The sequence below is a fragment of the Panthera pardus genome, unplaced genomic scaffold (genome assembly GCF_024362965.1).
Source record: "Panthera pardus isolate Hobbes unplaced genomic scaffold, ASM2436296v1 HiC_scaffold_1, whole genome shotgun sequence".
NCBI classification, from domain to species: domain Eukaryota; kingdom Metazoa; phylum Chordata; class Mammalia; order Carnivora; family Felidae; genus Panthera; species Panthera pardus.
Window position 1 is genome coordinate 90,897,204 of NW_026526654.1, and position 24,355 is coordinate 90,921,558.

The 24,355-nt window shown below is 46.0% G+C and overlaps 1 protein-coding gene and 1 long non-coding RNA gene across 2 annotated transcripts; both read right to left on the reverse strand.

The window, feature by feature from the left end:
• Nucleotides 1-50: 50 nt before the first annotated feature.
• Nucleotides 51-12,720, reverse strand: PTPN18 (protein tyrosine phosphatase non-receptor type 18; the record flags this gene model as incomplete). The annotated part of the gene is given in 14 exon segments (XM_053903985.1): nucleotides 51-248; nucleotides 457-531; nucleotides 960-1,533; nucleotides 2,039-2,046; nucleotides 2,152-2,332; nucleotides 2,417-2,538; nucleotides 2,601-2,641; nucleotides 3,545-3,680; nucleotides 3,895-3,964; nucleotides 4,551-4,619; nucleotides 11,664-11,710; nucleotides 11,814-11,901; nucleotides 11,981-12,057; nucleotides 12,555-12,720. Coding segments are annotated over 14 exon segments (1,722 nt in total), but the record flags the coding sequence as incomplete, so codon positions are not given.
• Nucleotides 12,721-13,054: 334 nt separating this feature from the next.
• LOC128776539 (uncharacterized) lies at nucleotides 13,055-14,576 on the reverse strand. The gene is made up of 2 exons (XR_008421676.1): nucleotides 14,246-14,576; nucleotides 13,055-14,115 (listed from the first exon to the last, which is right to left on the reverse strand). It is a non-coding gene; the product is annotated as an uncharacterized LOC128776539 (long non-coding RNA).
• Nucleotides 14,577-24,355: the final 9,779 nt, after the last annotated feature.

Consider the following 24,355-nt stretch of genomic DNA (forward strand, 5'->3'; position numbering starts at 1 on the left):
CCCCCAGCCTCAGGCCCTGAATGCTATAATCACTGGGGCAAAGCCCCATATTTCCACCCTGAGAAACTTTTATTTTGATCCAGGACCATCATTCCCATTCCCAACACTTCGCACAGCAGAGAATGGCCGTCAGCAGTCCAGGTGCCCATGTGGGGCAACAGGCAGGCAGGGGTGCAGCACTCACACCTGGGTCCACTCAGCAGGGGGGTCCCGGGGCCCTTTAGGCCTTCCAATGCGCAGGTTGAAGCCTGGAAGAAGGGCACCGTGGGTTTCGTGGAGAAGCTGAGGTGTGGACATGTGTGGAAGGTCATCCTCAAGCCTTCAGGCCCTTGTGATTTACTGCAGCCACATCCACAGGACTCGGAGAGTGGGAGCCCCATGCCACTATCGCTAAACCCCCAACACCTGGTTTTCAGTCCAAGCTGCGGTATCCCAGCAACCCAGGCTTTGACTTACCTAGCCCACCGGTCTGAGCTCCATCCACCACGTCCTCGTAGGCGTCAGGCCCAGCGGGGCTTTGGTCAGCCAGAACTGTGGGCAGAAAACCACCCCCCACCCCCACGGATCGATTCAGGCAGCCCCGTGGAGCTCTGGAACCCACCCGGGGCAGAGCCTCATCCTCCCAGCTCCCAGGGGTTGGGGGTGGGGGCCTGGGGGCCGGCGCGGTAGGGGCGGGGCCAAAGGCCACCTCCGTCCGGACGAGCTGGTGTCGCCAGAGAAACGGACCCAGACTTAGGTCCACGGCTAGGCCTGGGGCACTTCCGGCCGAGCCGGGGCGGGCAACAGTCCCAGAGGCGCGGCCGGAGAGGCACCGACGTCAGCCTTGGCCGTGACCAGGCCGGCCTTAGGGGCGGGGGTCCTCGAGGCCGCGGGGCCCTCCACACCGGCCACACGCCGTCTGGCGCAGGAGCAGGCGGGCGCCGGCCCTCCCAGCCCACACCCCGGCGGCCCGGACTCACCGCGCCCGGGCGGCGCCCCCTGCGCCTCCTCTGCGCGCGCCTGCGGCCGCCGAGCGCGCGGCAGCACCTGGCTGTAGAGCGGCGCCTCCTCCGCGCCGCGCCCCCGCGCCCCCGCCTCGGGCCCCGGGGGCGCCCTGCGCTTCTGCACCACCGCGTACGTGTCGGTGTCGGCCATAGCGGGAGCCGGGGACCCGGGCGCCGAGATGCTCCTGCGGGCGGGGCGGGCAGGCGGGCGGGGAGGAAGTGAAGACGCCGAGCTCGAGGAAGGAGGGGGTGGGGAGCGCTCGCGGCGCGCAAACCGCCCGCTTCCTTCCCGCCCGAGGCTGCTGGCGGGTCGGGAGCGGGGGAGCGGGCGGGTTTCCGAGGCGAGAGGGAGGGGCCTCTGGGTGAGGGGCGTCTCGCTGTGCGTCCGGAGGGCCCGGCTAGTTAGGTGGATGGAGGGAAGGGGCCAGCCTGGCGGGTGGAGGGCGCAGCGTATTGGTATTGCGGGGTGGTCCTGTCGTGCAGATGTTTGAATAAAGGAATGAGGAAGTGGCTTGTAGAGGGGAGGGAGGGACGGCCTCAAGATGGAGAGCTAGTCTTAAAGAGGAGGGGTGACATCTCTGCTGCAAAGGAAGGTTGGGTCTGTGCCCCCAGCACCTGACACGACGCCTGACAAGTGGGCTGCATCAAGAAATATTTGCTAAGTTAATGACCGGGGAAGCAAGGAAACGGCTAACATTGAGGCGAGCCTTAGAAGCAGAGGCAATGAGATCTCTGGGATCAAAGTGTCGTCTTGGGGCAGGTTCCCAGAGTGCAGGCAAAGAGCGAGCCAGTGAATGTTTGGTAAATTGAACAGCAGGGAAGGGGCCGGTGTTGAAAGGGTGAGGAAAGGGTTACCTTGGGCATGAGAAATTGGAAAGGGAAGAATGAGGAGATAGGGCTGGGTGCCTGAGGACCTCACCAGGCTAATGGCGTGTGGTGGGAAGGATCCGGAAGGAAAGGGCGTCGTCATAGAGTGGGGTACAATTCTGGGGAAGGACAGGAGGGGAAGGCTGTGAGGCATGGAGGAAAGTTGCCAGACCCCTGATGGAAGTCACCATGGACTCTGGGGGGTAAGCTGAGGCGGAGTCTGATAAGGTCACAAGGAGGAGAACAAAGGTAGTTATCATAGTCAGTCCCTGCTCCCAGAGGGAGTCCAGGGGCTAGATGCTGCAGTGATGGTGTCCACAGACCTCTGCTCTGGTCCTAGTCTCTGAGGGTGTGTGATGGTGGACAGGAAGACAGTAGGCAGGAGGCCTCGGTACCTCCTTGAAGTTCTGGTAAAGGGGGCTGGAGGTTTGGAGTGCTGAGAAGAACTTCTGAACCACCAGGTTCCTTTTCCTGTACTCCTCCTCGTGGGGGAAGAAGAATCATCAAAAAGGGAAGACAAGAGGAAGAGGCATGTGTCCTTGAATTGAGGAGACTAAGGCTCTCACCTTTGTCTGCACAGCTACAGGCCGCTGCTTTCTCATCTCCAAGACCACACCAAAGAGGCTGCAGTTAGGTGGGATCATGTGGGGCGGAGAAGGAGGACACATGAGCAGGACCTGGTGGCCATGGGGCCTGCACTGCACCCAAGCACACATGCCCTATTCATACCTGGGTCAAGAGCACCTGTTTAATCCACAGTGCACGGGACACCTGTTCACCCACAACCTGCACTGACAAGCAAGAATAAGAGTAAGCTGGGTCAGGACCTGCCCACAACCCCTCTTGTATGAGGCATTTGGGGTTTTCAGTGAGGGTCCTAACTGGGGATCCCCTGCAGCACATTTTGATTCTCAGAATCCCCCAATTACAATTTAAAAGAAAACGCTTTTTAATTGTTTACATTTGTTGAGCATCAACTGTGTGCTTACTCCCCAGCAGGCAGTCGGTGCCCAATAAATGCTAAATTTCAGTTGATGTGGTGTGAGCAGTGTAGCCTCAGGTTTCTCAAGAGGCACTCAGTGCTGATGCATAGGGGCACTTGTACCCCAATGTTTATAGCAGCACTTTCAACAATAACCAAATTATGGAAAGAACTTAAATGTCCATCACCTGACGAATGGATAAAGAAGTTGTGGTTTATATATACAATGGGATCCAACTTGGTAATGAGAAAGAATGAAATATGGCCTTTGGTAGCAACATGGATGGAACTGGAGAGTGTTATGCTCTCTGTGAAATAAGTCATACAGAGAAAGACAGATACCATATGTTTTCACTCTTATGTGGATCCTGAGAAACTTAACAGAAGACCATGGGGGAGGGGAAGGGGGGGGAGTTGGAGAGGGAGGGAGCCAAACCATAAGAGACTCTTAAAAACTGAGAATAAACTGAGGGTTGATGGCTGGTGGGAGGGAGGGGAAAGTGGGTGATGGGCATTGGGGGGGCACCTGTTGGGATGAGCACTGGGTATTGTATGGAAACCAATTTGACAATAAATGTTGTATTAAAAAAAAAAAAAAGAGGCACTCAAACTGCAAGACGGGCTCCAAGTTCTGCACTGGCCTCCCTGCCTCCCTCCCCCACTCCCAATCACCTCTGTCTCACCAGACTCCCATAAAACCCATTTCTTGAACCTGCAGTGGACACAGAGGGGCCTGGGGCCATATCCCTGGAGGTGATGGGCTTCCTTCGCCATGGTGAGCACATGTTCAGGATTGCTAGTGACTCCTCTGTCTGGCCAGGACATATATTGCAGCTGGTACACAGATCAGCATTCTTGAAACACAGGAAAAGAGGGACAAATAATTAAAAAAAAAAAATTTATGAGTACCTACTACATGTCAGGCTCAATTCTAAACATCTTTCATTTAAATCCAACAGATAATAACTGAGAAGATAAGTACTATTGCTAATGCCCATTTGACAGATGAGAAAATGGAGACAGAAAACAGCTCTCCCCATATGGGAGCCTCCTCCTCCCTTTTCAGTACCTTCTGAAAGGTGACCTAAAGTGCCCTGAGTATGATGTCTGTGTTCAGCCATGTCTCCCTTGTCTGAGGATGTGGGGCAGGTGGGAAGAGAAGGGAGAACAAAGACTACAGGTGCCAAAAGACATTTACAGAAAACAAAACATTTCTGATTAAAAGTCAAAGTCAAACAACATTATTTTTAAAAGGCATTCAGCTCAAACATCCCCCATGGCTTTCCTGAAGGAAACATTTGATGGAGGAGGGAAAGAAGAAATATGATTAAACACCCCAGAAAGCTCCTTTATAGTGAAAAAAAGAGATTTCTTTTGTTCTACAAGAGTTTTATTGCACTTCTCATGTACCAACTGTATGTATGACTTGAGGTGACAGATTTTCCTGACTTTTGAAATGTTAAGGGAAATAAGGATTTTAAGAACTTAACAAGGCACATTTGTATAACAGAGATAATCATGCTCATAGTTAAAATGCAAAATGAATGCATGTATTGAGTTCTGACTATTTGCATACTAATAAGTGTGAGGGGGCTGTGGGAAAACTGTTCATCCTTTCAGGCTCAGCCCAAAAGCCTTCCATCCTGAGAATCTTCTGTGAAACCTCCCTAACATTCAAGACTCCATAAAACACTGTTCCCACCTCTGCTCCAGCTTACCAGCACGATGCAGAATAGTCCAATCTGTAGTGGTTCCTGTTCTTGGTCCCAGTAACGCTCACACTTTTTCTTCAAAAAGGTAAGGGAGAAAGGGCAAGGAATGAAGAGGGGCAGTCTGCTTTAGAGTTCTAGCTCATTACGTCCACACTCCCACAGGACACCTCAGGCATTGCTGCTGGAAGCACAGACAGCTGCAGCTATAGTGCAGGCCAGCTGGCAGAGCCTTGTCAGATTAAACACACACAGACATAGTGGTGACTTGAGCTTCTGACTATGCAGGAGGAAGACAGGCCAGAATATTCTCATACTGTAAGCAACTAAAAAACTGGATATGTTTTTTATGAGCCGCTGTTTTCAGACATTGGACCACAGGCATTGCAGGATTGTGATCACTGAACAAAGGGAAACACATGGGTTAAATCTTATGACTACTCCAGCTTACTCCCTAGAGGCAGTCACCAGGCTGCAGGACATGGGGAGTCCAGAGATCCCACCGAGTTGAGGAGCCAGAGATTATGGCTAAGGGAGGAGAAGGCAGCTAGAATTTGAAGGGCAGAGTCCTGGAAAGAACAGAGATATGCAAACAAAAGTAAACAAACAAACCTCCAGAAGTCTGCATATGGTCCCCTTGACTATTTTTAGCTGAGTAATAATCTGAGCAAATATGTCATGAAACTAGGCAAGAATAACTTCCCAAGAAAGGAGAATAACTAGGAACCTATAAGATGAACATTCCCTGCAATGTTCATAATGGGACAGAAATAATTTACATTCCTTCCAGCCTGAGTGGAGAGACCTGACTGACTATAAGGGCATTCAGTAGGGAACCAAAAAAAGACCACACTTTAGGAGTAGAGTGAAATTAGTTCCAGAATAAAGGCCACTCTAGACCTGCCCTACAAAAGCTTAAAAACAAACCTTAAAATGATCAAACATCAAAAAGTAACTACCCTCCAGAAAAAGTCCAACACTTTTTAAAGGAAGGCAATAAAATCCAACAGTGACCTGTGTAAAATTAAAAATGTCAAGCGTCCGATAAAAATTTACTAGACACACTAACAAACAACAAAATCCTTAACCAGGAGAAAAATCAGTGAAGACAAGATCCGGTAGGGATGAGGAAAGAATAGACCTTTAAACAGTTTTTAAAAACATTTTAATTATACTTGAAGATGAAAAGGCAAACATGAACATGATGAAAGTGAAACAAAAGGTATAAAGAAGACCTAAATGGAACTTCTAGAGAGGAAAAATAAAATACATAAAATAAAAAATTCACTGTCTAATAGATTAGACATAGAAGAAACGGTTAAAAAAAGACCATGACGACATAGCAATAGAAACTATTTAAAGTGGAAAAAAGAAAAAAAGACTGGGGATAAAAGGAACATCAGATAACAAAAAGAAACAAAAGTCAGCCAAACTGGCAAGGAAGAAGTCAAACCTTCACTATTTGCAGATGACATGATACTCCATGTAGAAAGCCTGAAAGCCTCCACCAAAAATATTGCCAGAACTTATTTCAGCAAAATCACAGGATATAAAATCAATGTACAGAAAACTATTGCATTTCTATACACCAATAATGAAGCAGCAGAAAAAGAAATCAAAGAATTGATTCCATTTATAATTGTGCCAAGACCCATAAGATACCTAGAAATAAGCCTAACCAAAGAGGTAAAAGATCTGTACTCTGAAAACTATACAAGGCTTATGAAAGAAATGAAAGAGGACACAAAAAACTGGAAAAACACTCCATGCTCACAGATTGGAAAAACAAACATTGTTAAAATGTCTATACCCAAGGAAATCTACATATTTAATGCAATCCCTATCAAAATACCAACAGCATTTTTTCACAGAGCTAGAACAAACAATCCTAAAATTTGTATGGAGCCACACAAGATCCCAAATAGCCAAAGCAATACTGAAACAGAAATGCAAAGCTGGAGGCACCATGATTCTGGACTTCAAGCTATATTACAAAGCTATAGTAATCAAGGCAGTATGGTACTGGCACAAAACAGACACAGAGATCAATGGAACAGAATAGAAAACCCAAAAATGGGCCCATAACTATATGGTCAACTAATCTTCAACAAAGCAGGAAAGAATATCCAATGGAAAAATGACAGTCTCTTCAACAAATGGTGTTGGGAAAATGGGACGGCAACATGCAGAAGAATGAAACTGGATCCACAAAAATAAATTCAAAGTGGACGAAAGACCTAAATGTGAGACGTGAAACCATCAAAACCATAGAGGAGAATACAGGCAGCAATTTCTTTGACCTCAGCGGGAGCAACTTCTTACCAGACAAATCACTGGAAGTAAGGGAAACTAAAGCAAAAACGGAGTATTAGTGTTTCATCAAGATAAAAAGCTTCTGCACAGCAAAGGAAACACTCAACAAAACTAAAAGGCAGCCTAGGAACGGGAGAAGTTATTTGCAAATGACATATCTGATAAAGGGTTAGTATCCAAAATCTACAAAGAACTTATCAAACTCAGCACCCAAAAAACAAATAATCCAGCTAAAAAATGGGCAGAAGGAATGAATAGACATTTTCCCAAAGAAGACATCCAGATGGCTAACAGACACATGAAAAGATGCTCAACACCACTCATCATCAGGGAAATACAAATCAAAACCACGATGAGATGCCACCTCACACCTGTCAGAATGGCTAAAACTAACAGCATGGGAAACAACAGATGTTGGTGAGGATGTGGAGAAAGAGGAACCCTCTTGTACTGTTGGTAGGGACACAAACTGGTGCAGCCACTCTGGAGAACAGGATGGAGGTTCCTCAAAAAGTTAAAAATAGAACTACCCTATGACCCAGCAATTACACCAGTAGGTATTTACCCAAAGGATACAAAAATACATATTCAAGGGGGTACATGCACCCCGATATTTATAGCAGCATTGTCAACAGTAACCAAACTATGGAGAGAGCCCAAATGTCCATCGACTGATGAATGGATAAAGAAGATGGGGTATATGCATAAAATGGAATATTATTTGGCCATCAAAAAGAATGAAATCTTGCCATTTGCAATGATATGGATGGAGCTACAGTGTATTATGCTAAGTGAAATAAGTCAGACAAAGACAAATATCATATGATTTCACTCATGTGTGGAATTTAAGAAACAAAACAGATGAAAATAGGGGAAGGGGGGAAAAGAGAGAGGGAAGCAAACCATAAGAGATTCTTAACTATAGAAAACAAACTCAGGATTGATGGAGGGAGGTGGGTGGGGAGATGGGCTAAACGGGTGATGGGTATTAAGGAGGGTACTTGTTATGATGAACACTGTGTGTTATATGTAAGTGACGAATCACTAAATTAACTCCTGAAACCAATATTACACTATATGTTAACTAACTAGAATTTAAATTAAAATTCAAAGAAAAGAAAAAGAAATGTCTGTTTATGCCTTCTGTCCATTTTTTAATTGGATTATTTGTTTTTTGGCTGTTGACTTGCATCAGTTCTCTATATATTTTGGATACTAACTCTTTATTGGATATGCCATTTGCAAATATCTTCTCCCATTCAGTGTAGGTTGCCCTTTAGTTTTGTTGTTGTTTCCTTTGCTGTACAGAAGGTTTTAATTTTGCCACAGCAATCAGAAAGAAAAGGAAATAAAAGGCACCCAAATTGGTAAGAAAGAAGTCAAACTTTCACTATTAGCAGATGACATGATACCCTATGATCCAGTAATCGCAGTACTTGGTATTTGAGAATATGAAAGAATATGAAAACATTAATTCAAAATGATATATGCACCCCTGTGTTTATTACAGCATTATTTACAATAGCCAAGTTATGGAAGCAGCCCAAGTGTCCATCAATAGATGAATAGATAAGGAAGATATTCAGCCACAGAAAAGAATGAAATTTTGCTATTTGCAACAACATGGATGGATCTAGAGGGTACAGTGCTAAGCGAAGTAAGTCAGTCAGAGAAAGACAAATACCACATGATTTCAGTCACACGTGGAACTTAAGAAACAAAACAAATGAACGAAGAAAAAAAAAGAGAGAAACCATAAAACAGACTCAAATATAGAGAACAAACTGATGATTACCAGAGGGGAGGTGGGGAAGGGGGAATGGGTAAAAGGGATTAAGAGTATGCTTATCTTGATGACCACTGAGTAACGTATAGAATTTTTGAATCACTATGTTGTACACTGTAACTAACACTGTATGCTAACTACACTGGAGTTAAAATAAAAAATTAAAAAATTAAGTAAAAGATAACCTAAAGCAAAAATAATAGCAGTGTATGGTAGAGTATTTCATATTTAGAATTAAACCCTATGGCAACAATAACGTGAAGCATGGAATGGGAAAATTGAAATATGCTACAGTTCTTATATTTTAAATGAAATGGTATAATATTATTTGCTGTGATAAATTAGACCTAACTTGTAAACTCCAAAGCCACCACTAAGTACATAATACAAAGAGGTATAGCTAATAAGTCAATAATGACTATGAAATGAATTCATAAAAATTCTCAGTCTGAAAGAAGACAGAGAAGAAGAATGAAGGGACAAAGAACAGATGGAACAAATAGAAAACAGAAAGATGGTAGGTTTAAATTCAACATTACTGATAATTATATTAACAACTAAATACTCCAATTAAAGGCAGAAATTGTCAGACTGAATACTAAAGTAAGTCCCTACAATATGCCACCTACATGACACTTTAAAAATAATGATGGGGGTGCCTGGGTGGCTCAGTCTATTAAGCATCTGACTCTTGATATTGGCTCAGGTCATGATCTCACGTTTAGTGAGATCAAGTCCACAGTGGGGCTCTGCGCTGAGAACTCAGGGCCTGCTTGGGATTCTCTTTCTCTCTCTTTCTGCCCCTCCCCCATGCACGTGCACACACTCTCTCTCTCTCTCTCTCAAAATAAATAAATAAATAAACTCAAAAAAATAAAAATGAGGATGAACATAGATTTTTTTAAAAAGTAAAAGAATGGAAAAAGATATGCACACCTGAGTAACTTAAATGGCTGTATTAATATCAAAGTACACTTCAGAAAAAGGAATATTACCAGAGATAAAAAGATACCTTACATATTGGAAAAGGGATTGATTCATCAGGAAGACATAATCCTAACTGTATATGTACTCAATTACAGATTTTTAAAATAACTGAAGCAGAAACTGACAGAACTGAAAAGACAAACCAGATAATTTTAAAATTAGAAAATTTCAATATTATTTCAGCAAATAATAAGGCAAGTAGACCCCCTCCGAAAAGGCCATACAAAACATAAGACTTAAATAACATTATACTAATTGTCAATTATAGAACAGCTGGAGACTTCACTCCTCTCTCAGCGATTGATAGAACATTTAGAGAAAAGTAATCAGTTAAGATTTATAAAACAAAATGAAGATACACAAATATTAAAATGTCTTTCAACAAAGACACAGTAAATTTGACTGACTTGATATTTATAGATCATTCCGCCCAACAAAAGCAGAACACACATTCTGAGTGCCAGAGTATTTACCAATATAGACCATATTCATAGCCATAAAACAAGTTTCAGTACATTTAGAAAGATTGAAATCATATAAAGTTGTTCCTTGACCACAGTGGAATTAACTAAAAATAACAGGAAGATATATGGGAAAATCCTCAAATATTTGGAAACTAAGAACAACTGTGGTAAAATACCACGAGTCAAAGAAGAAATCACAAGGGAAATTAGAAAATATTTTGAACTAATTGGAGAAGACACAACTTATCACGTTTGGGAGATGTAGCTAAAGCTTAAAGAAAAGTGAATAACACTAAATGCTTATACATAAAAAAAAGAAAAATTTCAAATCAATGATGCAAATTTAAGAAATTAGGAAAATAAGAGCAAGTTAAACCTAAATAACCTTTAGGAAGGAAAAATGAAGAAGAGAAGATATTAATGAAATAGGAAATGAAAAAAATAAAGAAAATGAGTAAAACCCAAAGCTGCTTCTTTGAAAAAAAATTAATACAGCTGATAAACCTCTGGCCCAGAGATGGCTAACATTTCCTATAAAGGCCCAGATAATACATAACTACTTTACACTTTGTGAGCCATTCAATCTACCCATCTTGAAACTACTGAAATCTGCCATTGTAGTATGAAAGCAGGTACACATGATATATAAACATATGAGTGTGGCTATATTCTAACACATTTTATTTACAAGAAAAAAAAAGAAAAAGGCTGCAAGACAGACCTACTACAACAGCTAAAGTTTGCTCATCTTCACTCTAGCCAGACTGACTTAAGGAGTGGCAGACACCGACCACAAATTACCAAAGTCAGGAATGAAAAATGGACGTCACTACAGATTGTGCATACTCCATGATCAGCCATTCGCCCGGGGCAGTACTTACCCACCCCACAACCCTGTCCATGCAGGCCAGAATGCAGAATCATGTGCCTTCGATGCTGATATATGTTTACTGAGGAACTAATTTATGCTAACAGGCAAAATAAAGATCCCTGCCCTCCTGGACTTTCCTTCTTATCAGGAAGATGGAGAATAAACATTGTGTAGATTACCTTGTATGCTAGAAGTGGGAAGAACTGTGAGGCAAAAAGGAAAATAGGACAGGGAAGGAGAGTGGGAGTTCTGGGAGTTTTAAATGATGTAAGATCCAGGAAGGTCTCATGGAGGAAGTAGCCTTGAATGTTCCAGGCAGAGGGAACAGCCAAGGCACAGGCTCTGAGGCAGAGCCATCCCTGACACATCTGAGGAACAGCAAAGGCCAAACTGGCTAGAGCAGAGTGAAGGAAGGAGAGGCAAAAAGACATCAGAGCTGTACCAGGGAAGCCAGAGTATAGGACCTGATGGTCTATGGTGCAGATTTGGGGTGGGAAGCCCAGCAGTAGAGGGGTTGTGAACACTGCAGGGATAAGCACCATGAATAAGACGAAAGACAGCGACAAAAAAATTAAAGAGCAATAGTGGAGTCACTCCAAGAACTGGGCCTTTCAGTACTAGCATTAGGGAGGTGCTAGCAAGATTTCTCTCACCTTCTCCCTGCACAAGGAAATGCATCCTAGAGAGCTGAGAACACCTACCTGCCCATTCTCCATTTCTCGACATGCCTTTAGGATCACGGAGACACGAAAGATAAGGGGAGAGAGGAATGATTGGGGACAGGAAAAACAAGGCCAAGGGAGGACTCAGAATGTTAGCTCCCCCCGCCCCCCCAAAGCTAACCTTGAACCCAAACTCCCAGACCAGGCGCCAGAAGTCTAGCAAGGGGTGAGGCAGGGGTCCCTGTGTGGTAATATAGGCCCGGCTTCTGTCTGCTCCCTGATAAAGGCTAAGTTCACCACCCAGATCCTGTTGTCACCCCCACCATGTCCACCCTGTCCCTGACTCCCAGCCTGACTTGGATGAAGTTGCCATTGATGTAGTGGCCGTGTCCCTCCTCCTGGAGCAGGGACAGGACCACTGGTGCCTGATCATCTGCCAGTGGGAGAGATGAGAAAAGGCACCAAGCCCCTGACAGCCTCCGGGATGAAAGCCAGCAGGGATGTTGCACACGCAGCAGGGGTCCACCTAGGTACACTCATGAGCTGCTCAGGAGAAAGGCAGCCACGGGAGTGCCTGGGTGATTCAGTTCATTATGCCTCCCGCTCTTGGTTTCAGCTCAGGTCATGGTCTCAGAGTTGGTGAATTCCAGTGGAGCCTGGAGTGGGGCTCCCACAGGTGGCAGCATGGAGCCTGCTTGGGATTTTCTCTCTCTCCCTCTCTCTCTCTCTCTGCCTCTCCCCTGCTCACACTGTCTCTCTCAAAATAAATAAAAATAAACTTAAAAGAACAAAAGAAAGAAAGGCAGCCACTGCAAGGATTGGCAAGGACCTGGGAGGGAGTGCTCTGGGAGCAAACTGGGGTGGACTGGACTGTGCTGCGGTGAGGGGTGGGTGCAGAGCCCCATCTACTCCTGAAAGCCCCCGACTTACATGGAAGCACATCTTTGTGGTGGTTTTTCCTCACATTCCCTGGCCGACTGCCAGCCTGGGTGGAGTGCACAGGCTCAGTCTTCCATGTGGCTAAGCAGGCCTGGATGTCCTGGTTGGGAGGCACACCAAGCAGACCAGGGGAGGGAGAAGGAAAAGAGGAACCAGATCAAAGTCCTAGGGCACAGAGTGGCTTGTAGGGACACAAAGCACGTGGCCTGTGAGAGGCGAATGCAGACTTTTCCGGAAAGCACGGTGCAGGGCTAATGGTAGTGGCCACGCGCCTTCTCTGTGCCAACGGCATTGAGTCATCGCCAGGTCTTCCCCAAGTGGATACGTAGGTATCCACCGCGTAGGTAAGAAAGCTGAGGCACCACCACATGGTTGAGTGACTTGGCAAAAGTCCCCTCCCCCGCCCCACCCCCGGAAGCGGCACAGTGAGGGCGGCATTCAGACCTCTCTGCATCTACCCTATACACCCAATTGTATTGTATTGCAAACAGTAACTGTAGCGTAGTATGTATTTAACAAGCATGATATATGATACATATAACAATATACACTGTATACGAATTATAACGTATAACATTACTTATGTAACAAAATATTACAGATACCTTGTTACTGTTAGATTGTTATTAGTGGCGACTGTATTACTATCCTCCTCAGCTACTCATAATCAGAAGATGATAAGTAACACCTACCAAATGCCTACGATGCTGCATTACCGTTCCCTACGCACGGCTTGCACCTCCCCCCTGTAACGTTGAGAGTGTTTATAACTAGTGACAAAGACGCCTACAAAGTGAGCGCTCAAGATGTGCTAGGCGCTCTTTTAACCTACACCAGTTCCTCACGCCCCTTTAGTCGGCAAGGGCCGCATTTCACCCGAGGAGAAACCAACGCCAGAGGGGCCACGTGAAGCACCCGAGGCCACAGCGTCTATCCGAGCGCAGCGACCACACCCGCCTCAGCGGGGCCTCTGCGCTCTTCCCCCAGCCGTTTCCTTCCCAGAGAGGCCCTGGTGATCAGCTTCCAGCTTGAGCCTGCGCCTGCCTGCCCTTGCTGCGCCGTCTTCTGCTGCTGCCCAGCCCGGCAGTGGGACGAGGTCACGGGAGCCCGGAGTGTGCGCGGTTCCGGAGCGGGACGCTGTCACGAGAGCCAGGGGCGTGCGCGGTTCAGAAGCGGGACGCTGTGACGAGAGCCAGGAGTGTGGGCGGTTCCGGAGCGGGATGCGGTCATGGGAGGCAGGGGTGTGCGCGGTTCCGGAGTGGGACGAGGTCTCGGGAGCCAGCGGTGTGCGCGGTTCCGGAGCCGGACGAGGTCATGAGAGCCAGGCGTGTGCGCGGTTCCAGAGTCGGACGCCGTCACGGGAGGAAGGGGTGTGCGCGGTTCCGGAGCGGGACCTGGTCATGAGAGCCAGGGCCGTACGCGGTTCTGGAGCGGGACGAGGTCACGGAAGCCACGGCTGTGCGCGGTTCCGGAGCGAGACGCGGTCAGGAGAGCCAGGGCTGGGATGGGCGCGGTCCAGCCAAGCCAGTTAGTGGATTCGCTTTCTGGGGCCCTGCAGGCGGAGGGCGAAGACAGAGACAGGGGAGAGAGTGACAGAGCCGTGCTGGGGAGAGAACAACTTACCTCGAGGCCGGGAGACAGCCCCGGACGCCGACAGAGGGAGAGACGGAAGGAGGGCAGACCTCCAGACAGTCCAGGACTAGGAGCCGAAGCGCACCGTCTGGCGGTCCGCTCTCGCCCGCTCACGCTGAACTCGCCGGCAAGGGCCACCCCCTCCCGGCAGCCCGCCTCCAGCTGCTCCCGGACGCTTCGCTCCGCGCCACGTCCCACCTGCGGCTCAGACGCCGCGGGCTAGCTACGTCGTGTCGGAGGACTGAGCCCCGAGCCAGTAGCCAGTAGCCAGCATGCTGGAGGCGCGGCTGGCGGCGGAGGCCCCGCCTCCGGCCTTGCGACCCAATGGAATCGCGCGACAGCCAGCAGGGCGCGCCCCTCGGCCAAGGCGTCCCGGAGCTCGCCCTGGTAGCGCCCGCAGGCCCCGGGACCCGTAGCAGCCAGCGCGGCGGGTCGCCTGCGGCTGTGCGGCGGGACCGAGTCCGGCGCCCGCGCCTCGCTTGGTCTGCGCGCGGGGCACGTCGGGTGACACCGCACAATCCCGCGGACGCTTCCTCTTGCTTGGAAGCCCGGGGCCAACCTTCCGAGTGCCCGCGTTCGGTAGATGGCCATTCGTTCTCGCCTGGCCTCCCCCGTCGGGTCTCCCTGAGACATAGACTGGGCTCCGAGCCGGAGTGGTGCTGCAGTTGTGAGTGGACACGGTCGCCGAGATCGAGCTGCCACTCTTGCCTCGAGGACCCTGGGTTGGGGGTGTTCTTCGCCCGTGCGCTCTGGCGGGGCCCGAGAGAGGTTGCAGGAGGTTGCGGGGGGGGGGGGGGGGGGGGGGGGGATGGGTGACACCTGTGCACCCGTGCTGTGAGAAAGACCTAATGGAAGTGGATGCTTCTGTATCTCCGTATTTCCTGAGGTTCCGTTTTCTGGGTCAGGCTAAGAGGAGCTGGGGAAGCAAACAACCAGTCTTAATTCAAGGATCTCAACCCGCATAAACCTGCCGGGAAACAGAACTGACCACATAGAAGTGGGTTGGAGGGGGAGGGAGGGGAGATGTTCTCAACGCTTTCAAAGAGCTTCTCCGTTTTGCCTCACCTTCAGAAAATAGGCAGGAAAAGGCCAAAGGACAACTTGGTGACCCAGTTCCCTGGGTCACCAAGGCGAGGCTGGAGAAAGCAGAGAGGGGCCTAGGGGTCCCGCCTGGGTAGATGAGTTAGCCCACCCTTCACCAAGGTCATGGAAGGAATTTCTGGGGGTGTCATTGGAGGGGGTATCTCAGGAGTCCAGACTGAGGTCATCAAGCTCTCAAAGGGTAACGGATAGGGTGAGGTCTTTAAGTCATTGAGGGGTTGACAGGGTCATTGGTTCAAGTTGTGGATTTAATTCATTAGGGGATTATTAGAGTGTTGTTTATGTTAGGGATGGGCATACTTTTTTAAAAGTCTTTTTGGTCTTTGGTTTTGCTGGCTCTGGTCTTGTTCTAGCTACCAACTCCACCATGGCAGTGTGAAAGCCATAGGCAACATGTAAAGGAATGAGTGTGTCTATGTGTCAATAAAACTATTTGCGGACACTGAACTTTTAATTTCATGTAGTTTTCATATGTCACAAAACATTCTTGTGTGTGTGTGTGTGTGTGTGTGTGTGTGTGTGTGTGTGTGTGTGTAGCCTCAGGCTGTGGTTTGCTAACCCAGGTTTAAGTGACAGAAGTCAAAGTGGATGATCAGTGGGGATGTTTCATTTATTGAGGGATTACTGTGGACTCAGTATTTATCAGTTTCATCTCTAAGACTTCAAAGATGGTCAGTAGTGATCACTGAGGATGGGCATTGATAGTGAATTAATTGGAAGTCAGTTGAGAGTTCCTTGGGTGTTCATGGGGCATTGTCAGTGGATGTTACTAGCAGTCGTTGGAGGTCAGTGAGACACAGTGAAAGTAGCTGAGGGGCTGTTGGGATTGGGAGTGGTAGTTTAAGTAACTGAGAGGTCAAAAGAGGGAAGGTCACTGAGGGCTCCTACTCAGGGCACAACAGTGAATGCCAACGAAATCACTGAGATTTCCTGGACAGTTATTGGTTTTTGGAGACTCAGGGAAGTGGGACACAGAAGTATCAGGAACTTTGAGAATATATGGATGTTCAATGGAGGACTCATGGACACTCTTGAATCCCCGAGTACTCATGGATGCTAATGGTAGTTATTAGGGACTAGTGTATACCAGAGTAAACGAGGAAGAGTCACTGTGGGATCATGAAGGGTCTTTTGTGGACCGTGGTGTTAGTGGATATCATTGGAGGTCAAAGGTCACTGGAAACTGGTGGTACCTGAGGAGTAGGTGCAACACTGAGGGGTCATTGGGCCATCCATATCATCTATGATGGTGACTGGGAGGCAGGGAGGCTGACCCAGAAGCTGGGGTCTGGCTAGCTGGAGATCTTCTGTCTGACTAGTGACTGAGGGTCTGTTTGTCCAGCATGTGTGCGGGGGTGTATCTGTCTGTCTACCTGACTTGACAGTTGTCTGTCCATCCAGCTGGCTTGGTGGGGATGTATCTTTTATCCTGCTGAGGGCCTGGCTTTTTCATAGGCTGGAGTCTGTCTTTACCGGCAGAACTTAAGACTGTAGAAGCTAAAGCTGAGGTTTGGCTGGCTAGTTGATTGGGTAGGTGGGTATCTCTCTGCTGGGGTAGTGTCTGTTTGTCCGTTTGTGGGGAAGGTGTCTGTCCTTGAGGGATATTTTCTTTCGGTTGGCTGTGGTCATCTTCCAAATGGCTGGAGCTGGGGGTGTCCATGTGTCTGACCACAGGTCTTTCTGGATGTCTGGCTGGGTGTCTTCCCGTTTGTTCAAGAATATGTCCATTTGTCTGGCTGTCTGTCCCTCTGGAGTCTGTTTGTCTCCCTGGGATTTTGTCCATCTAGAAGTCTGTCTGTCTATCCAAGGGTCTGTATGTTTGTCCGTTTGGGGATCTTTCTATGTGGCTTGAAATCTTATGGCTTCTGAATAGAAGTGGCTGAGACTGTGGCCCACCTGACGTGCTTCCAGCTGGGTTGGCTGTCGGTCTTTTTGGCTGCACTTTTCACCCCCACTCCATGCCCCCCTGTCACTGTTGAACTTGCCTGGCCTCCCGACCGTCTCTTCCTGTCTCTCCAAACATCCAAATGCTCCTGGCTTGCCAGCTGCTCAGCTCAGGCTGGGTGTGGAGGGTGGGAAGACCCGAGAGCTCCTCTGGTAGCCCTGCCTCACCTCTCTCTTCCCCCAGAGCATTGCACACGCTGTTCTTACAGTGGGATTTACTGCTGCTAGTGGCCCTTTTGTTCACGCTACTGGTCACAGTCCCATGCAGTGGGAGCAGATGGCAGTGCCTCTGAAGGTCCCGAGTGTTGCGACGCCCACATGCCACATGCGGGTCTGCCGGTTTGCCAGCTCAGAGTGCTCACTGACTGGCCACTCAACAGAGCTAAGTGGACTGGTTGCTGGAGGGTGCCTGCGGAAGTTTTCCTGACGCTGTGAGGAACCCAGGCTGAGCTGATGTTGCAAAGGGGAAAATGGTAACTTCACAATGGAGAAACATAGTGGATATCGCCTTAACCCTGGCAGTTTGGTGGCAGATGCACTGAGACTATTGATAATACTACTTTACAGTTCTTCTCTGGCTCCCTTTTGATAGGCAAAAAAAGGGCAGAAGACGTTGAAAAAATTCTCCCACTGCTCCTGTTAAAAACCTGCAGGGGCGCATGGGTGGCTCAGTCGGTTAAGCAGCCAACTTTGGCTCAGGTCATGATCTCGCGGTCCATGAGTTCGAGCCCCGCGTCGGGCTCTGTGCTGACAGCTCAGAGCCTGGAGCCTGTTTCAGATTCTGTGTCTCCCTCTCTCTGACCCTCCCCCGTGCATGCTTTGTCTCTCTCTGTCTCAAAAATAAATAAACGTTAAAAAAACAAAAAACAAAAAAACAAAAAACCTGCAGGCTGGGTGGGCTGACCTGTTGGTCTAGCCACAGTGTGGCATTTAGCAAACAGGAAAAATGACACTGTCTCCAATGGGAGGGGCAGCTTGTGCCCACCAGTGACTGTAGCTAAGTACCTTTGGAAGGGCTTTTGTTAGTCTCCTTGAACTTTCCTCAGCGGTTTTGGATTTCATTGTTCTGAACTGAGGATCTCTCCTGGTCCCTTTATGGGGCAAAGAGCAGCAGCTCAGAGCTGAGGAAACACAGCCCAGGGAGAAAGCCACCTTATCCTTTCTCAGTCCTGCTGCCAACCCACATGATCTCTCTGTGGAGGGCTTGTTTTTGTCCTCGGAACTGCCCTGCTGTTCTGCTTTAGAGAGGGAGGGGGGAAGCCCTCTTCCTCATCTTTAAAAATGACATCCTTAAAATGTTTATACCAACTTTCCCAGGCCAGCCCCACTTCTTCCAGGACAGAGCCTGGTTATCTCCATCACCTAGAGTGATCTCCAGATGCTAGTGCATGTCTGTGGAGGAAATAAACTCTGCACACAGAAATCACTTCCCTACATACTAGCAAAAAATGAACTTGAAATTATAATGCAAGAAAGATTTCATATTTACTGAAAAATAGCCACCAGGTTTGAAATCTCTAGTGAATTAATAAAGCTAGGCAATGATATTAATGTCTGCTAACATCAAAAAAAGACACACGTTATCAGCCTCCTGGTAAAAGAACACAAGCATTCCTGCCAACAAGATTTAAACCTGTATCTGACCGAACCTTTAGATCTAGATGTTAATGCAAAGGAAATATAAAGGCATAGGAAAATATTAAGTGACACAGCAGGAACAAGATCAGACTGTGGAAACTCTACAACACAAATAAACCAGTGTCCTAATTGAATAATTGAATATATTTCAGAGAAAAGATTAAAAACAGGGAATCCTATAGGTTACTAGAGACTTAGGATGTATACACAAGTATTTATGGCGGCACTATTCATAATAGCTCCAAAGTAGAAACCACCCAAATTTCATAAAGTGATAAATGTGGCATACACATACATTATTCAGCACCAAAAAGAAATGGAGTACTGACAACAGGGGTAAACTTTGAAAGTGTACTGCTAAATAAAAGAAGGCAGTCACAAAAACACCACATGTTGTATGATTCCATTCATATGAAATACCCACAATAGGTCTATGGACCAAAAGTACATTAGTGGTTGCGAGGGGCTGGGGGTGAAGGGATGGTTGGAGGGGAATGGGGAGTGACAGCTTATGGGGACGGGGTTCCTTGTTGGAGAAACAAAATGTTCTAAAACTAGAGCGATGGTTGTACAACCCTGTGAAGATAATAGAAGAAGTTTAATTGTATTTTTTAATTGTATACTTTGGGTTAACTGTGTGATGTATGAATTATATCTCAATAGAGCTGTTTAAAAAAAGAATGACAAATGACTTGTAATCATTTGCAACGAATGGGCCTAATGTGGATCCTAGTTCAAACTAACATACTGTAATCAGGGAAAACTGAACAGTAACTGGATATTTAAAATAACATATTTGGAATATATAAAATATATATTTGGAATAATTGTTTTTTTAGGTATAATATGGTATTGTTATTCTTGTTATCTTTTAGAAATATATGCAGAAATATTCATGGATAAAATAACATGGTGTCTAGGATTTGTTTCAAAATAAATGAGTGGAGTGGATATAGGGAGTAGGTGGGGCTACAAAGGAAACCAGACTGGCCAACATTGAGAGGGGCTACGATATGGTCCTCTCTTGCTCTTACGCTTGAAATTTTGCACAATTAAATATTTAAAACAATCAATACAGAGGTGAACAGTCATTTCTATAGAGAAGGAGAGCTAACAGTTCACAGAGAACACACACATACAAATTCCCAATAGTATTTGACAAGATGCACAACACCTGTCATAATTAAAGAACTACAAGTCATTTTGCATCTAGAGTTTGGCTTATGTTGATAAGTCTGATAGTACTCAGTACTGGCAAGGACACAGAAACAGACCTACTGACAGTGGCTGGGACAGCCTCGTGGGGGACAATTCAGCAGCATCTATGATCATTTTAAAGACAAAATTCCACTCGCAGGAATTTATTCATCAGATATACTCACATAAATGTACACAGAAGTATGTTCAATGATGTTTTGAAGCAAGATTTCTGAGAGTAAAAATAGGAAACAACTTGAGTGCGCATCCATTAAATAGTAAGTGGATTCACGTGTACTGGGTATCTCTGATAACCTAGAGGTATCCTAAAGAGATTATTAAAGGGAAAGACACCAAGTTTCAGAATGGTGTGCACAGGATGATCCCTAGATATATATGTCTATATATAGATATATAGGTATATAGACGGTAGACAGATTATATATATATATAATATCTATATCTATCTATATAATATATAACACATATCTATATAATATGTATATTACATATATTAATAATATATATTTTAAGGCAATAGTCAATCGTTTCTGGAGAATACGGCTGGATAGTTGGGGTCATGGGGAGTAGGAAGGTGGCTTATTTTTCACTGTGCACTTCTGTATTTTTTTTAAACATGAGGGTGTGTTCCTTTTACAACTTAAAGAAGTGTCAGTTTTAGAGAAGTATTTCCAACATCTTTAAACTCCTGAAGCCAATCAGAACAAATCAAAGTGCCTCTCCTGCACTCCAAAGAAAAGTGGGCAGGGAACCCAGAAGGGAGCTCACAAAAGTGGTCAAGAAGTAAATGAAATGTCTACTCACAGCACTGAAGTAAAGTCTCCCTCCTCCCTGGATCCCAGTGCACTGGTTCCCTTCTGCAAGGCACCATTTGAATGTTTACCCTCCTAGAGATAATGCAGTTCATACACCAGCACAGGGCCCTTGCCCTTTATTTTGCAAACCCGTAACATATCACATATGGCGTTTCACCATGCTTTTTACTTAACACTCTATCTTGAGGTGTTCTTCTGTGGCTGCAGTGTTTCACTCTATGGATGCATCCTAATTTATGTAAACTTAGTACTACTGATGGACACCTAGGCCGTTTCCCTGTGCTAGAAACAATGGTGCAGATGGTTGCATGGTGACCACTGTGCACAGGGTGTGCAGGTCAGGCACATTCCCAGGTCTGGCCACTGGATCAAAGTCGAAATTATGAAATTTCCCCCTAAAGCTTTGCATCTATTCAATACTCAATTCCCCACAGTATGAACCATACTGAAACTTTTTCATCTTTGCCAATCTGGTAAAAATGGTCTCCTGCTACAAACTTTCTGGTAGCAAATATCAAAAGGCTTACTACACTTATGCATCTCCTTGGATCAGAAATTCCACTTCTAGGAATGTGCCCTAAGGAAATAAGGGAGAATAAGGGAAAGTGGGCATGATGTTCACTGCAGCCAGTCTGGTGGACCAATGCCTAAAAGTGAAAAATGAATACATTCTCTCTCCTCTTCTTCCCCACCCCTTGGCCCTCTCCATGGCTTTCAATCACCATTACTGTTTAGCATGTCTCTTTTGTTAACTTTAAAACTGCCAGTTATTTACCAACAAAAAATGGGTTTATCTGGGAATAGTAGGGAACCGTAATCCAAGACAAGCACGATCGGGCAAAACCATAGGAAAGTCCAGAGAACAAAGGAGAGGAATGGAATGCTCTTTTACAGAGGAAAATGGGAAGTTGGGAGGGGTGTTCTAAACAAAAAGTCCATGCGAATAAACTGGGAGTTCAAAGTATAGTGGCTTTTCATTGGCTGAGTTGTGACTGTCTCTCATTGGCTGGGCTGTTGCCAGGGTAGTAGAAAACCTTTCTCCTGCAAGAGGATGGTGGGGAATAGCAAACCAGCAGCTAAAGTAGCAAGGGACTTAAAAGGTTTTTCTTCCAGTTGGGTCTGCAGTTAACAAGGAATGGTTGGGGGTGAGAACACCCCCTGCTGGCCTATTAACCTCATTGTATCTGAAGTTACCTTTTATTTTCACACCTCAATTTTTTTGCTGGAAGATTTTCAATAACTTAAAAATATGCTTTAAATAACAACAGAAGGCATTTTTAATTATTTTCCTTTTAAGCCTTTACTGTGAAAAATTTGAAACATACAACAAAGTAGAAAGAATGTAACAAACCCTCTGCTAAATATGACAATTAGTATTTTGTTTTAGCTACTTTTCCCCCCTCTCCTGAAGCATTTTCAAGCAAGTTATCCAGCTGATATTTCACCTCCAAATACTTCACCATGTCTCTAAAAACTAACGAAACATTTTCTAAAGGAACTCCAATATTGTCATTCAATAAGATTAGCAGTAATTCCTTTAAAACTTCTACTTTTGAAATGTCTCATTTATATATAAAAGTTACAAGAACAGAGCACGGATCTCTCATGCCCTTGACTTGGATTTGCCACATGTTATTATTTCTGAATATTGAGAAGAATACTAGAACATGAAGATCAGTTGCAGACATGAAACGGCGTTTCCTGAGCCCAACAGCCCTCTGCTCTCCCTGGGCCACTGCTCCCTGGCCAGGAGAGATGCTCCAAATGGTAGGCACCAAAAGCCCACACCCACTTCTGCCTCCTCTCTTGTCCTTCACATTTCAAAACTGTATAATTTATTAACTGATTTTCTAGAAAAGTCAAACAAAAGATGCACAAATATCCCTTTAATTGCTGTACCATGCCTCAAATTGAAGGATCCCTGAGTCCTCAGATATTATCTGTGCAATACACAAGTGCTACAGTGGACGTTTCCCCTAACTTGTCTCTTGCTTTATTTTAACTACTGTTATTTTATTGACAAACTTTACAAGCTCCCCTGGTCAAACATCCAGGTAAAGCTGTCCAGGCCTAACATTCAGGCCTAAACTGTCCTCAGCAGCATCACAGGGACCATTTTTGACCCTAGCATGGTGACTCAAGAAGTAGAACCACATTTTAAATGCTAAGAAACCTACCAAACTGCCATCTGAAAAGACTTTACTCACAGGTTCTTCCACCAGCACAGTATGTTTTTCCAGGGAAAACAGGACTTAACATTAACTTGGATTATCCCCCCATCTGCAAAGACCTTTTTTTCCCCAAATAAGGTCATATTCACAGGCGCTAAGAATTAGGCTGTGGCCATACTGGGGGGGGGGGGGGGGGGGGAGGGGAGAGGGAGGGGGTGCCATTCAAACAACTGCGTGTCCTCATGCCTCACCTTCAGTAGGTGTGGGGCTCCTGCCCTTCCTGTTTTCTGTATCTCCCTGTACCTCTTGCAGACATGGCAGGCCCGAGGAGGATGCCTCCCTGCTTACTGAGTATCCTCCATTAACTTGGATACTTAACATTACAAAAGTTAACATTTATACCACTCATCCCAATGGCTGAATGCAGCTGATAAGCAAAACACACACCCAATGGTCTAAAGCCCTCCACTACCAGTGAGCCTGTGTGGATTTTCTCAGGAACTTGAAACAATTACACTTGAAGGCTAATTTTAGCACAGACAAACTCACAATGAAGGGAATACTAAATACTTCGCATCTTATTTTCTGCCTGTCCCTGGCTGAAAATTGGCCCTCAGCACAAAGGCAGCTGTTCTAAGTGAGACTTCTGTGCTATTAAAAAATAAGGAGCACCTGGGTGGCTCAGTCCGTTAAGCATCGGACTTCAGGTCATGATCTCATGGCTTGTGGGTTTGAGCCCCATGTCGGGCTCTGTGCTGACAGCTGAGCCTGGAGCTGCTCCGGATGTGTCTCCCTCTCTCTGTCCTTCCCCAACTCACGTTCTTTCTCTCTCAAAAATAAATGTTAAAATAAAAACTTGATTTTCTGATGGGCTATAAATCCAATGACAAGTGTCCTTATAAAAGACACAAAGGACACGGACAGTAGAGATCATGTTAAGACAAAGGCAGAAACCACAATGCTGCAATCACATGCCAAAGAACACTAAGGATTGTTGGCAGCCACCAGAAGCTGGAAGAGGCAAGTAACGGAGGAGGGGTTGAGAATACAACCAACACCTTAATCTGACTTCTGGTCTCCAGAATTTAAATGAATTTGTTGTTTTAAGCCACCCAGTTTATGGCAATTTGTGACAGTAGCCCCTGGAAACTAACATAAAATATTATACTACTCTGCTTTGTATATATTTTGGAATTTCTGTAACTTACACAAAAATTTTAGTGGCATATTCTTCATGAACCGAGGCGATGGCAAGGTGAGAGAGGCTCCAGAA